This window comes from Gossypium raimondii, chromosome 3, assembly GCF_025698545.1.
Source record: "Gossypium raimondii isolate GPD5lz chromosome 3, ASM2569854v1, whole genome shotgun sequence".
In the NCBI taxonomy this organism is placed as follows: domain Eukaryota; kingdom Viridiplantae; phylum Streptophyta; class Magnoliopsida; order Malvales; family Malvaceae; genus Gossypium; species Gossypium raimondii.
The window spans coordinates 49,017,011-49,032,132 of NC_068567.1; the positions used below are offsets into that span (position 1 = coordinate 49,017,011).

Consider the following 15,122-nt stretch of genomic DNA (forward strand, 5'->3'; position numbering starts at 1 on the left):
ATGATCCTAAGTTTAAATTAAGGTGTGAATTGGTGGAAAATGGTCAGACTATGGAATTCAGTATTGGTGATGATAGTAATTTGTATTTCAAGGGTCGATTGTGTATTCCAAATGATATAGTATTGAAACAAGACATTTTGAGTGAAGCTCACAGTAGTACCTATTCTATTCATCCAGGCAATACGAAAATGTATAATGATTTGAAGCAAATGTATTGGTGGTCAGGTATGAATCGTTAAATATCTAATTTTGTGACTAAATATTTAGTGTGCCAGCAGGTGAAAGCCCAACATCAGGTTCCGTTAGGTTTGTTACAACTTGTAAAGATTCCAGAATGGAAATGGGAACATGTCACATTGGATTTTATTTCGGGATTACCTCTAACTCCAAAAAAGAAAGATGTTGTTTGGTTGTTGTTAATAGATTAACGAAATCAACACACTTTATTCTAGTCATAACAAATTGTTCACTAGAAAGACTAGCTAGGTTGTATATTTCTGAGACTGTCCAATTACACGATGTACCATTGTCGATTACTTTTTATCGGGATCCACGTTTCACCTCTAGGTTCTGGAATAAATTACACAAAGCTCTGGGCACCAAATTAACTTTTAGCACGTTATTTCATCCTTAGACAGATGGTCAGTTCAAACAAGTAATCCAGATTCTTAAAGATATGTTGAGATGTTGTGTTATTGAGTTTGAATGTAGTTGGAAGAAATTTCTATAGTTAACTGAATTTGCTTATAATAACAGCTATCAAACAAGTATAAAAATGGCTCCGTACGAAGCTTTATACGGAAGAAAATGTAGAACTCTAAATTGGTTCGAATTGAGTGACAGAAAAATAGTTGGTACTGATTAGATTCGAGAAACTGAAGAAAAAGTTTGAGTTATCTGTGATTGTTTAAAGGCTGCCTCTGATGGATAGAAATCATATACTGATTTGAAATAAAAGGATATCGAATTTCAAGTCGGGGATAAAGTATTCTTGAAAGCCTTTCCTTGATGGAAAGTATTAAGATTCAAAAAAAAAAAGGAAAGCTTAGTTTGAGGTTTATTGGATCATACAAAATTCTGAAGAGAATCGGACTTGTAGCATACCGATTGGCTTTACCACCAGAGTTGGAGAAAATTCATAATGTTTTCCATCTTTCGATGCTCTGTAACTATCAGTTAAATCCATCACATGTGTTAGCTATGGATGAAATTAATCTGCAGCCTGATCTAACTTATGATGAGGAACTGGTTAAAATTTTAGCTCGAAAAAAGTGAAAGAATTATAGAATAAACGTGCTCCATTGGTTAAAGTATTGTGGCATCGATATGGAAGTGAGGAAGCTACGTGGAAAATGAAAGAATCTATGAAATCTCAATACCCAAATCTATTCTTAGGTAAGATTTTCGAGGACAAAAATTTTTTTAAGGGGGGAGAGTTGTAACATCTCATTTTTCAGTGGGGTTGGGAACAGTGGTTTCGAGACCACAAATTTTGACTAACTAGTAAGTCAATGTTTTATTTTTATTTAATATTTATAGAGTTTCTATAAAGTCGTATTAGAATTTAGTTAAGAAATTTTAACGTTTAGATAGTTAATTAAGTAAAAGGACTAATTTGTAAAAGCTGCAAAGGTTAGTTTCTATTACCTAAGAGTGTTAAATGGTTAAAGTAATATGAATTTATGGACTTAAGTGGTAATTACACCATAAATTTTAATGGTGGATAGTTTTGGACAATTCTTATGTTGATTATTTAAGTTATAATAAGGGCAAATTAGTAAATAGCAAAATAAATGAAAAATAACAAAAGAAACAGAAGAAAATCTTCTTCTCCATTATGCTTCACCACCGAAAACACAATTGAAATAGGGCTTGGGATATTCGGTTCATGCTTGGGCTTGCATGTAAGTAATTTTGATACACGATTTTAGTCATTTTGATGTTTTTGTGATCGTTATAGCTTAATATAGCTAACCTGGGTGTTAATTCATTAAATTATTAAATTTTTTGAAATGCGTCATTGTTGAAATTGTGATATTTTTGAAGATTTATGATAGTTTTGTAAGTTTGATAGCTAAATAAGATTATTTTGTAAAGTGATTTTAGTGATTTTGATGTTAAGGATTTCTTTGTTAAAGTTGTAAAATATCATGAAAATATTGTGAAATAGAAAATTATATGGACTAATCATGGGAGATATGAAAATTGTCTAGCTTAATTTAAGCTTTATTGTACTCAATTTGATAGTTTCGGGTTAAGGACTAAATTGTATAAAGGGTAAAGTTTATGGGTAAATTTGTAAATGTGACTATAAGACTCAAATGCATAAATTGATTTCTTATTTGATTTGAATTGATTTAATTAAACTAAACTAAACTATGTTCTAAATCAAGAAAGTCAAATATTGGAAGACGTCTGAGGAAAAAGGAAAATCACCAATTAGTCCCTATTAGTCGAATCACTTAATAGGTAAGTTCATACGGTTATTTTGGTTATAATTTATTTTTAAATATCTTTATTGATGTTTATATATTTTTGAACCCCCTGAAATGAAATTAGTTTGTTTTAATTATACTGAATTTCTGAAATGATTTCAATATATCAAGTAAAAGTTTCATACATAAGATTTTTGCCTGAATTTTTGATCTGGACCGAGTTCCTACATGTATTGTGGACTCAGATATACATGAGACTTAGATTTAGCCTAAACTGGTAATCCTTTGTCGTTTTACATGTATACATAGCCCTGGTCAGGCTAGTTTTTTTGTGTTGTCATTGGTTTTGCCCGAACGGTTAACCTGACACATTTAATCTTTATCTGATTAGCTCTTGCAAGCATTATCTGTTTTTGGACTTATGTATTAAATACTTTTACAAAGATCCATCGGAAGAATAAAGGTTAATTGATACAAAACTATTTCAATGAAATAAATGAATTATGAATTCTGAGTATCCGTACGTTTAAATGTTACTGACGTGAAATCGTTGGATTATGTTGTAATAAGGTTGAGATTAAATTACTATGTGAAAATAGCTATTAAATGAGTTTGGTATGTTAATGTGTTAAATTGTGGAAGCTTACTAAGTAATTCAGATACTTTTGTTATTATTTTTTCTGTAGATTTTGAACTTTTAGATCATGTTGATTGGATCATTAGAGCTCACACATATCATCAACTATCATCAGTACATTTTGAAGTCCTAGTTAGTGGTTATATGTGGCATGTATATAGGATGCTTATTTTGTGAATGTTTGGACATGTTTTGTACTTAGGTTGCAAATGCTTGTTTATGTAAAGTTGTTTCATGTATTGAAAGTTTGGTTGTTTTGGCAATGTCTGATAAAGGTCAAGTTGAATTGGTATTTAGGTTATTATATGGTATCATGTTGTGATGAAAATTTTGTTGCTTCTTGATGTTTGAATGGATGAAATGTATGACTTTGTTTAAATTGAATGCAAATTTAATTGATATTGAATTGTGATGTCAATGAGGGCACATTGGTTAATTTTTTAAGTGTTTGATTATGTGATATTATTGTCTCTTGTGCGATAGGTGAATTTGGCATGAAATGAACTTTTTAAAGATGAGATTTTGCCATTTTTGAACTTAGGTATCGATATTTTGGCATCTAGTATCGATAATTGACCATATGAACAGTTTTCAAACAAACAGGATGCCAAAATGGTATCGATTTTTATTTGAGTATCATAACTTTTTCATAAAATATCGGTACCATAAAATAATTATCGATACACTTATTTTGCAAAGAAAACATAATTGAATTTTGGTATCGATTTTCAAAAAGGTATCGATACCAACTACGGGTTTTCGTTATTAACTTTAAAACTTTAAAAAATTTTAAATCTATCATATTATATGCTTGGATTTTACGATTAGGTACTTATAGAGTTTAATTTTTTAATATGTTTTATTATATAGGATCTCAATTATAAATAATTGAGTTTTTGTTTACTAAAGTAGTTATCGATTATTGAATTTGTCGTAGCATCTCTTTACTCAGGTCTGGTGACTGGGCCAGGTAAGGGGTGTTCTTGTAAAAAAAGATGCAAAGGTAGCTGAAATCCTACCTCAAGGATGTACAAAAGAAGAACAAAGCTAGGACCCCCATCAAGATTGTAAGGTAGGTCATTAAAGCGGTATATACCTCAAGGACAGATAAACTCAAACTTGTAGTTTTGAAAGTGCAAACCACTACATCGTGATAACCTCTCCAACTCCATATCATGGTCTAAACTTTTCTTAAACCATCTCTTCACCTTCAGAAAATTTCAAATTCAAAACATTCATGTGAAAAGAAAGTGCAAGAAAACCATAAAGATGGAAAAAAGAGCAAGAAAGATATTAAAGTATGGAAACCCAATTCCAACAACCTCTTTTAATAAAGGCTAAGGAGAAAAACATGCTCCGGAAGATTTGTGGGCATTTTGTAACGCCTTAGCATGTGGTAACGCTCTTCCAAATATGCCACTCCTCATACCAATAAAAGTGACACATTTCCCACCACTTAATAATAGTCTTTTCTCCCACTCCTTAAATTGGCATTTATTTCAAAATTTTCAAATATTTGTGAACTTTAAAGCTTTTAAAATATTCTCCAATTTTATCTAAGCCTAGATATCCACACTTCTCGTGAAAGATACACCTCATACCAGTAGCTACTTCACATCATTACAAGTTACCTCACTACGTCCAAATAAATCCTTACGATCTCAGGTAACAACTCGTAGAAGTTTAATATCTCAAGGAAGGTCACTATATAACCTTCCCTTCAACTAAGGGGAATTATTATACCTACATCTCACAAGCCCTTCTCGTGAGCCCACGACCCCGCAAGTCAACACCTTTGACTAAGAATACACTTTGTGAGTACAAGACCTCACAAGCCTAAATCAATAGGACTGCATGCCTAACACGGACAAAATATTTTCCATTCATACATATTTGTTCCCTAGACATGAGAGCCCATACTACAACGATAAAACATCAATAGATCGACTACATTCCAATGAGTCTAAAACTAATACATGGATGACATGTGGCTCTTGGGGAACTATCAGAAACAATCTTTTGAAGGGCTTAACACAGAAAAAAGGCCAAAACATTCATTCCTTTAGCACATTCTACTCTCCCCTCTCTTTACCAACCCTTTTTGGGCATCCACGTCTTGATTGTCTTAACCTTCTTACGCCTCTCCACCCATTGGTTGAATCATCAAAAATCACCATCTTTTAGTATTTTGTAGCCATGTTGGACTCCAAATAAATCTCAAGTAAAGTTGGGTCGAACTTTTAAATGGGAGGCAAAACTTTCTCAATCCTGTTTTCTCCATCTACAAGGCTTAAACTTAAAATCTTACTCAAGGGACATTGAATTTCTTATTACTTTACTCGACAAATGGTGATTATATCAATTTTTTTATTTTTATACTTTTGTGACTTTATGTTGTCGAGCAAGAATCTGAAAAATGAAGTGAATATATAATCAATGTGACAATTTAGTAACTATATTTTATATTATTTTATATTATTTATTTGTTAATGTTTGCATTTTGTACATATTTAGATAAATTTTTTTAAAAAAATTGAATAAAAGCAAACATACAAATATATAAACTTATCTACTGCTGAGAACCTATAAAAGTAACATATTTTAATCCTATTTTTAATGCGTTTTTGGATGATTAATTATGCAAATTAGTAAATTTGATGCTCCTAATCCTTTAAATTAATGTTTCTATACTTAGGAGAGCATTTGGAAGTGAAATAAGCGAAAAAAATTAGCCAAAACCGAACAAAAAGAGCTATTTTCAGGATCCACACGGGCTGGGCATTTCCACACGGGTTGGCCACACGCCCGTGTGAGCCACATGGGCTGGACACACGCCCGTGTGAGCCACACAGACTAGACACACACCCGTGTGAGCCACACGGGCTAGCCACACGCCCATGTGCTAGCCTGTGTCGATTTCACACCTTACTTCCCAAATACACAAAAAAAAATTCAATTTTTAGGGTTTCTGAGTATTCGAAAGTCTATAAATACCCATTAGAAGAAGAGATAAATGGCAATTAGAGAAGATCGAAGAAAACACTCGAAGAACACCATCGGAATCAACTCGAAAGCGGATCTACATCTCTCCTTTTAATTTCTTTCAAAGTTTTATTGAGTTTTTTTATGTCTTGTGGTTATTCTGACTTTGAAATGTTTTCATTCAGGATTATGAACTAATTCCCTAGATACCTAGGGAGGACAAAACCTATGATGAATCCTTTTATTTAATTTCTGATTTACATGATAAATACTTGATTATTGTTCTCAATTATATATGCTTATTTCTTGTTTTAATATTTTTGAGATATTAATTCATGTTTAATGTGCTTATTTCAGTGGAGCAAAAGTCCCTGTTTAAGAGTAGATCTATCATAATTGAGTGGAGTTGCATGTGATCCTAGAAATAGGATGACATATATCTACCGGATTAGAGTCAAATCTAATAGGGGAATCCACAAGTCTAGTTAATGCGACAATAGGGGTTTTACTTAGAGATTTCAATTAATCAACCTAGAGTCAGTTGTTCTTACTCTCGAAAGAGATATTAACATAATTTAGAGATTTCTACGGTTCAAGGCACAAGTGAATAAATCGTTTAATTCAGATTCATAATAATAGGTGAAGTCTAGGTGGATTCTTTCTTGGGTATTGTCTATCTCATTGGTTAATATTCAATTATTTCCTTGATTCATTCTCTGTTGCGTTCTTATTTAGATTAGTTTAGTAAATTTAGATTAAAACATAATTACTCCAAATTGTCGACTAAATAATAGAAAAATAATAATTACTTGTACTTTTAGTCCTTGTAGATACGATATTCCCTACTCACCATAGCTATACTATTGTTTGATAGGTGCACTTGCCTTTATCGTATTTATAGTTAATTTAGTGACCATCAACTGCCAAAATAACAACTCGATTATTTCTATCTTTTTACCTAAGTTCAACTCAAGTCGAGATGTGACATTAGTTTTATAGAGTTTAATGAAAATTAAATATATAAATAAATGAAACACTTTTCATATTTTCAACCACTCTATAAATTATATATTAAACAATTACCCATTAAAAACTATGCTGCTTATATAAGTTATAATTAAATTTAAAGAGAATATCTTCATTGTTAAATAAATCAATCCAAGAAAATTTGCTAAAATTGGGTATAATTTTACTTAAATCACATAGATTTCTGTAACCTACACTCATTTCAGACCGAAGTGTCGTTAACTTCAAAGAACGCGGGATTTTTGGCTAATATTATCGTTGGCTTTTATCCTTAATAGCTCCACCTTGGACGTGCTGTTGTACCCATCTCTTGGCTAATTACCCTAATATGAACGTCGCTGTTAGTCTCTCTTTTTTTTTCCGATAATTTCATTGTAAAAGTACAGAAATGAGCCCCTATTTTAGCTTTTTATGACCAACCATAAATCTTGCTTTCTGCAATTTTAACGTTTCTTTGTTTCTTCTTTCTTTAATTTCGATTTCCACTATTAATGTTAAAACTGAATCGCACAAATTTGGACAACGCACACGATATGTTAGTAAATCCGAAAAAAAAAACATAATAAACATGACGTAACAGATTGGAACATGATTAATGATTCATGTATCATGCTTGTTTTTAAGATACATTTAATCACCTATATTAAATGTATATTTTACAAGATTGACATTGAAGAAGACTGAGATACAATACATATTATGGGTTGTAAAAATCATTGGTAATGAGAACTGAAGCCTAAAATGTAACAATCTCAAGCATTAAAACACTGTGAAAGGTGAAAGGTGAAAGGTGAAAGGACCTGTTCACCTTAATCACTATTCAGCATGATGTAGTATCAAGTCTACCGCCGGAAATCCGAAACTTAACTCGACTCGACTGGTTTACTCACTTCTCTTAAGAGATGATTTCCATCGAGGCTCGGATCGGATCCCGGATATGATTGCTTGCACCCTGCAGGGCCAAGAGTAGTGCTCTTTATTTTATTATACTTTTTGTAGTAATTGCATTGGATCACGAGGTTATGATTTTCAGTAAAAGGCTTACTTTATTGGTACTTAATGACAAAGATCATGTGATGCTGCCTCCCCAATGTTTCCCACATAGTCAAACTAAACTATGAGATCTAAAAGTTCATACAAATCACGATTCACAAAAAATGATTCCCTTCAATATCCAAGTTGATGGTTGTATCAGTCATAGATTTTGCTGCCAAGATTGCTGAAGACAGCAATCGAGAACAATGATGGGAAGCTTATAGGATACAATATGGTAATGTGGATTTAGCAGACCTTCTAATACAAGGTATACAGAGTTTCTCAATGGTTCATAAGAGTCTGCAATCTAATACAACAATCTTACTATTCATTGATTATTCATACATATGCAGACTCTTCGACTGTTTTGAGATTACAAAGTAAAATTGTGGAGAGATATCTATTTCAAATGAAGTCATAGCTCTTAAGCACATACAAGGAAAATGACACAGTTTATAAGTATCCAATCTGAACTATGAGCTAAATAATTCAAGCAAAGAGTTGTGTTAAAAAGTTTTTCAAATTGTAGCTTTAGGAGACACAAAGTCGCAAACACTTGGGTATCAACTGAAAAAGGAAAAAGAAAAAAGATTAAAAGATCACTTTTAATTCATTGGGCTCACAACAACGCAGTAACCAATACTAGGACTCCAAAGTGCCCAATTGACCCTGTCATTACTGTGGTAAGACGAGATATGGAAAGCTACTTCTCTAGACTATCTATATCAGCCTTAGGTAAAGGCAGCTGCATACCGACTAATCCAGAACCAAAACTCTAACAACAATTATTAAGTAAGCCACAAACAAATCCAGCCACGTATGCACATGTGCAACCATTCAGAAATACATATAAACACCATCTCAGAATAGATGTATAAGTGTGGTACATCTAGTTCAAGCTGATATTTTTTTCTTTTTGTTTTGATTCTTTTGCTTTTCAGGTTTATTCTGTTAAATATAACATAATATGTCAGACAAAAACCACAAAGGCATCAGTCAAATACTGACAGTTGTAAGTCTATGTTTGGATGCTGGTAAAAGCAGAGAATTTAAGGAGAAATAGATAAATGCTCACTTGGAGAAGTTCATAATTTCTTCATGGAACCTTCAATTTTCTCAGCTGCATCGTACATATTCTTTGCTTTGACTTCATCTAAAAGTAAACGACATGTCCGATAGTTTGGTGTTATATCTTTTCTAATCATCTCTTCAAACAAGTTGTAAGCCCACTCACTTCTATTTGCTCTACAAAGACCATGAATCAATAGTGAGTAGGCAGAACTATCAAGACTTAGATGATGCTTATTAACAATATCATTCAATAGTTTGCTCAACAGGGTATCTATCTTCCCAGTTTTAAAGCATGACTTAAGCAAGGGGTAATATGTCTGAACTTCAGGCTTGCAAATTTTCAAATTCCCCATGTCCTGAAGAAGAGATAGGGCCTTCTGTTGTTGAGCATGATGACAAAGCATGGCAATCATGCAATTATACGTCGATGTATTGGGGGAAACACCTGTCTTCGGCATCTCTACCTCAAAAACCTTAATAGCATCTTCAACTTGGCCTGCTCGCCCCAGCGCATGGATCAAGCAGTTGTAAAAAAGCATATCAGGTTTACAGCCGGTAGCTTTCATTCTTGAAGCAATTTGCAAAACTTCCTCAAACCTCTCTGCCTTTGATAGTGAGCACATGACAGTGGTAAAAGTAACAACATTGGGAGGACAACCTTGGACAACCATTTCATCAAGGAGTTCATAAACTTTTTGAAAGTTGTATCGACAGCAATAGAACTGGATGATAGTTGAGTAGCTAATGACTGAAGGGTGACAACCATGTCCTTTCATCTCTTGAATTGTCCATTGTGCCTCTTCAACTCGATTGATTTTGCACCAACCATGAATGAAAATATTAAATGTGTAAGCATCAGGTGCGATGTGTGACTTAAGCAGCAAGAAAATTTCACGGGCCTCTTCCACATTTCTCTCTTTGCAAAGGGTGTCAAGAAGCAAGTTCATCGACTCTGTATTCTTCTTCAATCCGAAAGTTTCCAATTCATCAAATACCCTCACAGCATTTTCCCATTTCCCTGCACCAGCTAACCTTCTCATAACCTTGGCTATCGTGTTAATCGTAACAAGGTGACCTTGACGCATTTCCTCCAAGAAGTCCTTCATTCGATCCATTTGTTTCATTTTACCAAGGATATCAACCATCGTATCATATGCCTGATGAGAGTGCTTATAGTCTGGGCGAGATGCTGCCCATTTAAAAGCACCCAATGCAGATTTCCAGTCATCCTTGAACCGGCGCAGCAACTTATCAATAAGATCATGGGAAAGCTGTATGGAGTTACATTCTCCATCATTCACGAGACACTGAAAGACTTCATCCTCACTGGTCCCAGCATGAACTTTACTTACGAGAATGTCAACGTCACACCGTCCTACGACTCCGGAACCTGATCCAGTGTAGTGAGAAGCTTCCACTGGCAGAGCAAGACTGGAACTTTCATGGGAAGCATGGAAAAGGGAACATAATATTGATGGTTTAACAAGGAACCAAGTACTTCTAAGGCAGTTCTGTAACGGGTGCATCATGGAGAAGTGCCCTCAAAATAAAATTCAGTTTGGTCCTTACAACTGCATATCCAAATGAATAAAAGCATTAGCCTTTCTACTTAGTTCATCGATAATCCATAACAGCAAAATAATTAAAATATGACCTCGAACTATAGAAAACTCCCCACGTAAGCCCTTATTCTTTTATTCAGTACAATAACCACTTGTTATTTACTTATTTAGTTTCAAGCCGAATTTGGGTGAGAAATGCTGGCATAGCTAACTACTCTGTTAACCCATATATGCAGGCAGCCATGATGCGGCAAACATGTGAACAAATTTGATGACAGAAAAAATACAATGCATAAATGAAATTAAAGAATTCCATTTTGGTTTAGGCATTCTATCAAACATCTTCCATCCATATTGTTGTTTTCCCAAGATGAGCGGCAAAGTCATGAAAAACATCACGCGCACAGAAAATGCAATCAACAATTGAAAGAGACAAATCTTGTCGAGTAACATGTAATATAAGGCTAAGACATTGCTCGGATTCCAAAAATTATATAGAAAATCTAAAATCATTTTCAAAAGTCTGGGTTCGTAAAAAATAAAAAGGTATTCTTTTAGCAATTATATTCAATAATTAAAATTGAGATTTGGGTTTTGCCGATTTGAATCTTAAATGGTTTATATATATATATAGGAAAAATCTTAAATGTTAAATTTGCAGCTATACAAGTAAAAATAAAGTAAGAAACTAAAATGCAACATAGTGTACCTGATTAAAAAAAAGGTTTAGGAGGATGTTGGAAATCCATCACTTAGGGTGGACACTGGGAGATGTACTATCGAGGGGTAGATGTGTGTTTTGGGCCTATCACCAACTCTGTCGAGAGAAAGAAAGGATGAAGCAGTTACATGGGCTTGCCGTAACGCTGCCATCAACCCCAACTAAGCAAAGCATGCAAGTTTTCTATTCATATGCATTCTCTGTTTTGGTAATTGCATATGATAGTATCTCGATAATAATTATAATAAAACAAAGTATTGATAAATCTTAGCCATCCAATTATTAGTGTACATTATGACCCAACTACAAAATTGGGCCTTGATAATTTAAGGAAAGCTCATTGTTCTCGCCTAACCTGTTTGCAAAATATTATTCGTTTTAAATCATTAAAATTCACAATTACTTTTCCGTAAAGGAAAAAACTTCATAAATTCACAATTATAATGAACATTCATATCTAATTCATAGTTTCTGCGATACTGAAATGAAATTGAGAAAACCAAATGGGTTGCCCCAAATCATTCGAAAACCGATATCCCTTCTCATTCAATTAGGTAAACTTGAAAGCAAATAGCACCAATTAAAAGGGAAAAAAAACGACAGCACTAATTTGATTGATGTATAAACACCATTTTACTTCATAACATCAAACTGGTAAACTTGTTCACTACACCTTCAAAACCAGAAATGTAAACGTGCAAGAAGGGGTAAAATCATTGGGTTTTTTATTCCATATAACAAGAAGCTTCTCTCAAACACCTCGTATTCTTTAGATCAGAAACACAACTTCTTCACTGGCCTTGAAGAAACTTCAACATGCTTTGGTGGATGCCATGTGAACGATCAAATCAATCACACGAGAACTGCAAAAACAAGACAAGCTTTGTCTAATAACCAGGATTTCAAAAAGGGCATAGACTTCAAAAAAGGAAATAAAGTGGAAAGCATTCTTTACCTGTAACCCCATTCGTTGTCGTACCAGGAAACAAGCTTCACGAAGTTCTTGTTTAGAGCAATACCAGCCTTGGCATCAAATATGCTCGACCTGTGTTCCATTTCAGGGAATTGTTATAAATAAGTGCAACAACACTAGAACTCATTGACAAACAATAAAAATCATTGTTTTCAACTTGCCTGCTGTCACCAACGAAGTCAGTGGACACAAGATCTTCCTCAACGTAACCCAAAATGCCCTTAAGCTTGCCCTCAGACTCTTCCCTGAAATCATTAGAGATCATGGATGAGATATTTAATAATAATATAGCAGGAAGGCAATGGAGTCTACAGATGGTGTTATTATGATAAAACTTACTTGATAGCAGCTTTGATCTCATCATAAGATGCAGATTTCTCAAGCCTAACGGTGAGATCCACGACTGATACATCGATGGTAGGAACTCGGAATGACATTCCAGTCAGTTTGCCATTGAGGGCAGGAAGAACCTTTCCAACAGCCTACGTATTCTCAATACCATCGGGTACATATATAAGAACTAGCATAACAAAATAAGAAGGAACTGATCAAAATCAGATTCAAAATATACCTTGGCAGCACCGGTGCTGCTAGGAATGATGTTGAAGGAAGCGGCTCTACCACCTCTCCAGTCCTTCATTGATGGTCCATCGACGGTCTTTTGTGTTGCTGTAGACCAAAATAACTTGTTTATTTAAATACAAGCATTAACCCATTTTGATATTAGTAAAATAAAAGGTAAGGAGCTTTATTACCAGTAATGGCATGAACGGTAGTCATGAGACCCTCAACGATTCCAAATCGGTCATGGATAACCTTAGCAAGGGGAGCAAGACAATTGGTAGTGCAGCTAGCATTGGAAACAATGTCAAGCTCTGGCTTGTAGTCTTTCTCGTTTACACCCATTACAAACATGGGTGCATCTTTGCTAGGGGCAGATATCACAACTTTCTTAGCACCACCCTGTAAAACGAACAATCAATTCCATTCAATTTCAGTGAACACTCCAGTTGACTCAAGCAAATATATATAAAGAAGAGAAACCTTCAAGTGAGCAGCAGCCTTGTCTTTGTCAGTGAACACTCCAGTTGACTCAACAACGAACTCAGCCCCGGCTTCAGCCCATGGAATCTCCTCAGGGTTCCTAAAACCATAAAACAATACAATTAAAAAAAATGGGGGATAAACTGATAAACATAGCTTTGAAATGAGATTCCATGGCTATCATTTACCTGATTCCGAAAACAGTGACGGGTTTTTCGCCGAAGAGGAGGGTTTTAGAGTCTTTGACCTTAAGATCATGGTGCTTCCATTGACCGTGAACGCTGTCGTATTTGAACATGTATGTCTGCATTTTCCCCGCCAATATAATTAATACAAAAAATAATAATAATAATAATAATAATAAAAGTAGAGGCAAACAAAGCTTTTTGAAAATGTTAATACCATGTAATCGGTGGAAATGAAGGGATCGTTAACGGCGACGAGTTCAACATCGTTCCTCTGAAGAGCAACTCTGGCAACCAAACGTCCGATTCTTCCAAATCCTGCACCATTTTTAATTTTTCCCATGCTTAGCATCTATTCAACATTTTAATCATTGATTTAACTTATTTTTCCCCTAACAAAGTAAATTTATTAGATCTGATAATTACCGTTAATCCCGATCTTAATCTTCTTGTCCGAAGCTGCTTAAATCAAGTCAACGAACGATTAGGAAAACTCAATTTAATAAAAAATATTAACAAAACCAAATAATTGCAACCCAAAAAAAAAAAAGATAAGAAATTAAGTAAATTACCCATTGACGATAACGAGGGAAGTAGGAGAGTACGGATTCAAGATTTTTTAAGCTAAGCAGAAGGTTTAATAGTGAGATTTAGCGCAGAGAGAAAAGAGCAATGTGAGGTTATTTAAAGGGTGGAGATGAAGAAATAATTTAGGTGAAGCGTGACGTGTCACGTGATGAGAGGGGTTTAATTTTCCTTGGGGCAAAAGAAAAGCGGAGATGGTAGCCGTTGTTTTGTCACCCAAAGAAAAAGATAAATTGTAGATTTAATCCTTCATGAGTGATTTAATATAAATTAATATTTTTTTAATTACATGAGGGAAAAATATTTTATCGAAAGTAAATAAATGCATTTTACTATATATTTTTATTTATTTTGTAGTTACTAAAAATATAGTGTTTAATTTGGGGGGGGGGGTGTCTCAAAAATTTGTCTTGAATCTAGTATTACTGTATTAGCCGCTGTATTTAATTTAGGATTTAGAAATGTGAATGTCCACGCGCAGTAATTGGATCTGATTTCACTTGTTTATATAGGGTAGAAGCTTAAGGACAAAGTGTTGGAGACGGTAGCCTTCACTTGCCTGAATGAGAAGGGGAATCGGAAATTTCAGCCTCTTGAACATTCAGCGGCTCACAGCCGTTGGGTTTTAGAGGAGTCAAAAAAGAAAAATGAAACAAGATTTGAAAAGTTGCCCAATGCCCAATGGCAATGAGAGCTTGGGCATGGCAGCTGGCTCACGTGAGCCGCACTCTGCGTGAAAATTACGGTTATAAATTTCAACTGTCTGGGTGCAGGTGTAAAAAAATCCAAAATAGCTTCTTTCATCATGTTCTTTGCCTGACCTTTGTCTGTTTCTTTTTCTTCATTTTGACCCATGTTTTTCTTCA

General features: G+C 34.2%; 2 protein-coding genes across 6 annotated transcripts; both read right to left on the reverse strand.

Annotated features, from left to right (window-relative positions):
- Positions 1-7,649: 7,649 nt before the first annotated feature.
- LOC105794540 (pentatricopeptide repeat-containing protein At3g04130, mitochondrial) lies at positions 7,650-11,697 on the reverse strand. 5 transcript variants are annotated; one of them, XM_012623757.2, is made up of 3 exons: positions 11,458-11,696; positions 9,191-10,757; positions 7,650-8,032 (listed from the first exon to the last, which is right to left on the reverse strand). In XM_012623757.2, exon 2 carries the CDS (start codon positions 10,713-10,715, stop codon positions 9,201-9,203), a length of 1,515 nt encoding a protein of 504 aa, XP_012479211.1. In that variant the 5' UTR covers positions 10,716-10,757; positions 11,458-11,696; the 3' UTR covers positions 7,650-8,032; positions 9,191-9,200. The 5 variants fall into 5 exon arrangements, with proteins under 5 accessions (XP_012479211.1, XP_012479215.1, XP_052484417.1 ...); XM_012623761.2 differs by lacking the exon at positions 7,650-8,032 and adding an exon at positions 8,497-8,682 and having other exon boundaries at positions 11,458-11,697; XM_052628457.1 differs by lacking the exon at positions 7,650-8,032 and adding an exon at positions 8,698-9,063 and having other exon boundaries at positions 11,458-11,697.
- A 293-nt stretch (positions 11,698-11,990) lies between these two features.
- On the reverse strand, positions 11,991-14,369 carry LOC105794541 (glyceraldehyde-3-phosphate dehydrogenase, cytosolic). Its single transcript, XM_012623762.2, has 11 exons — positions 14,244-14,369; positions 14,098-14,130; positions 13,889-13,989; positions 13,675-13,790; positions 13,487-13,586; positions 13,198-13,405; positions 13,014-13,111; positions 12,782-12,924; positions 12,604-12,687; positions 12,425-12,514; positions 11,991-12,332 (listed from the first exon to the last, which is right to left on the reverse strand). The coding sequence occupies exons 1-11, from the start codon at positions 14,245-14,247 to the stop codon at positions 12,281-12,283; spliced, it is 1,029 nt and encodes a 342-aa protein (XP_012479216.1). The 5' UTR covers positions 14,248-14,369; the 3' UTR covers positions 11,991-12,280.
- Positions 14,370-15,122: the final 753 nt, after the last annotated feature.

Bases quoted from the DNA above. Each gene is read 5' to 3' on its own strand.
- LOC105794540 (XM_012623757.2), bottom strand. From the start codon at position 10,715: ATGATGCACCCGTTACAGAACTGCCTTAGAAGTACTTGGTTCCTTGTT.
- LOC105794541 (XM_012623762.2), bottom strand. The intron at 12,925-13,013 runs GTATATTTTGAA...GAGAATACGTAG, and splicing joins GCAGCACCGGTGCTGCCAAG to GCTGTTGGAAAGGTTCTTCC. The intron at 12,515-12,603 runs GCAAGTTGAAAA...AATGGAACACAG, and splicing joins GACTTCGTTGGTGACAGCAG to GTCGAGCATATTTGATGCCA.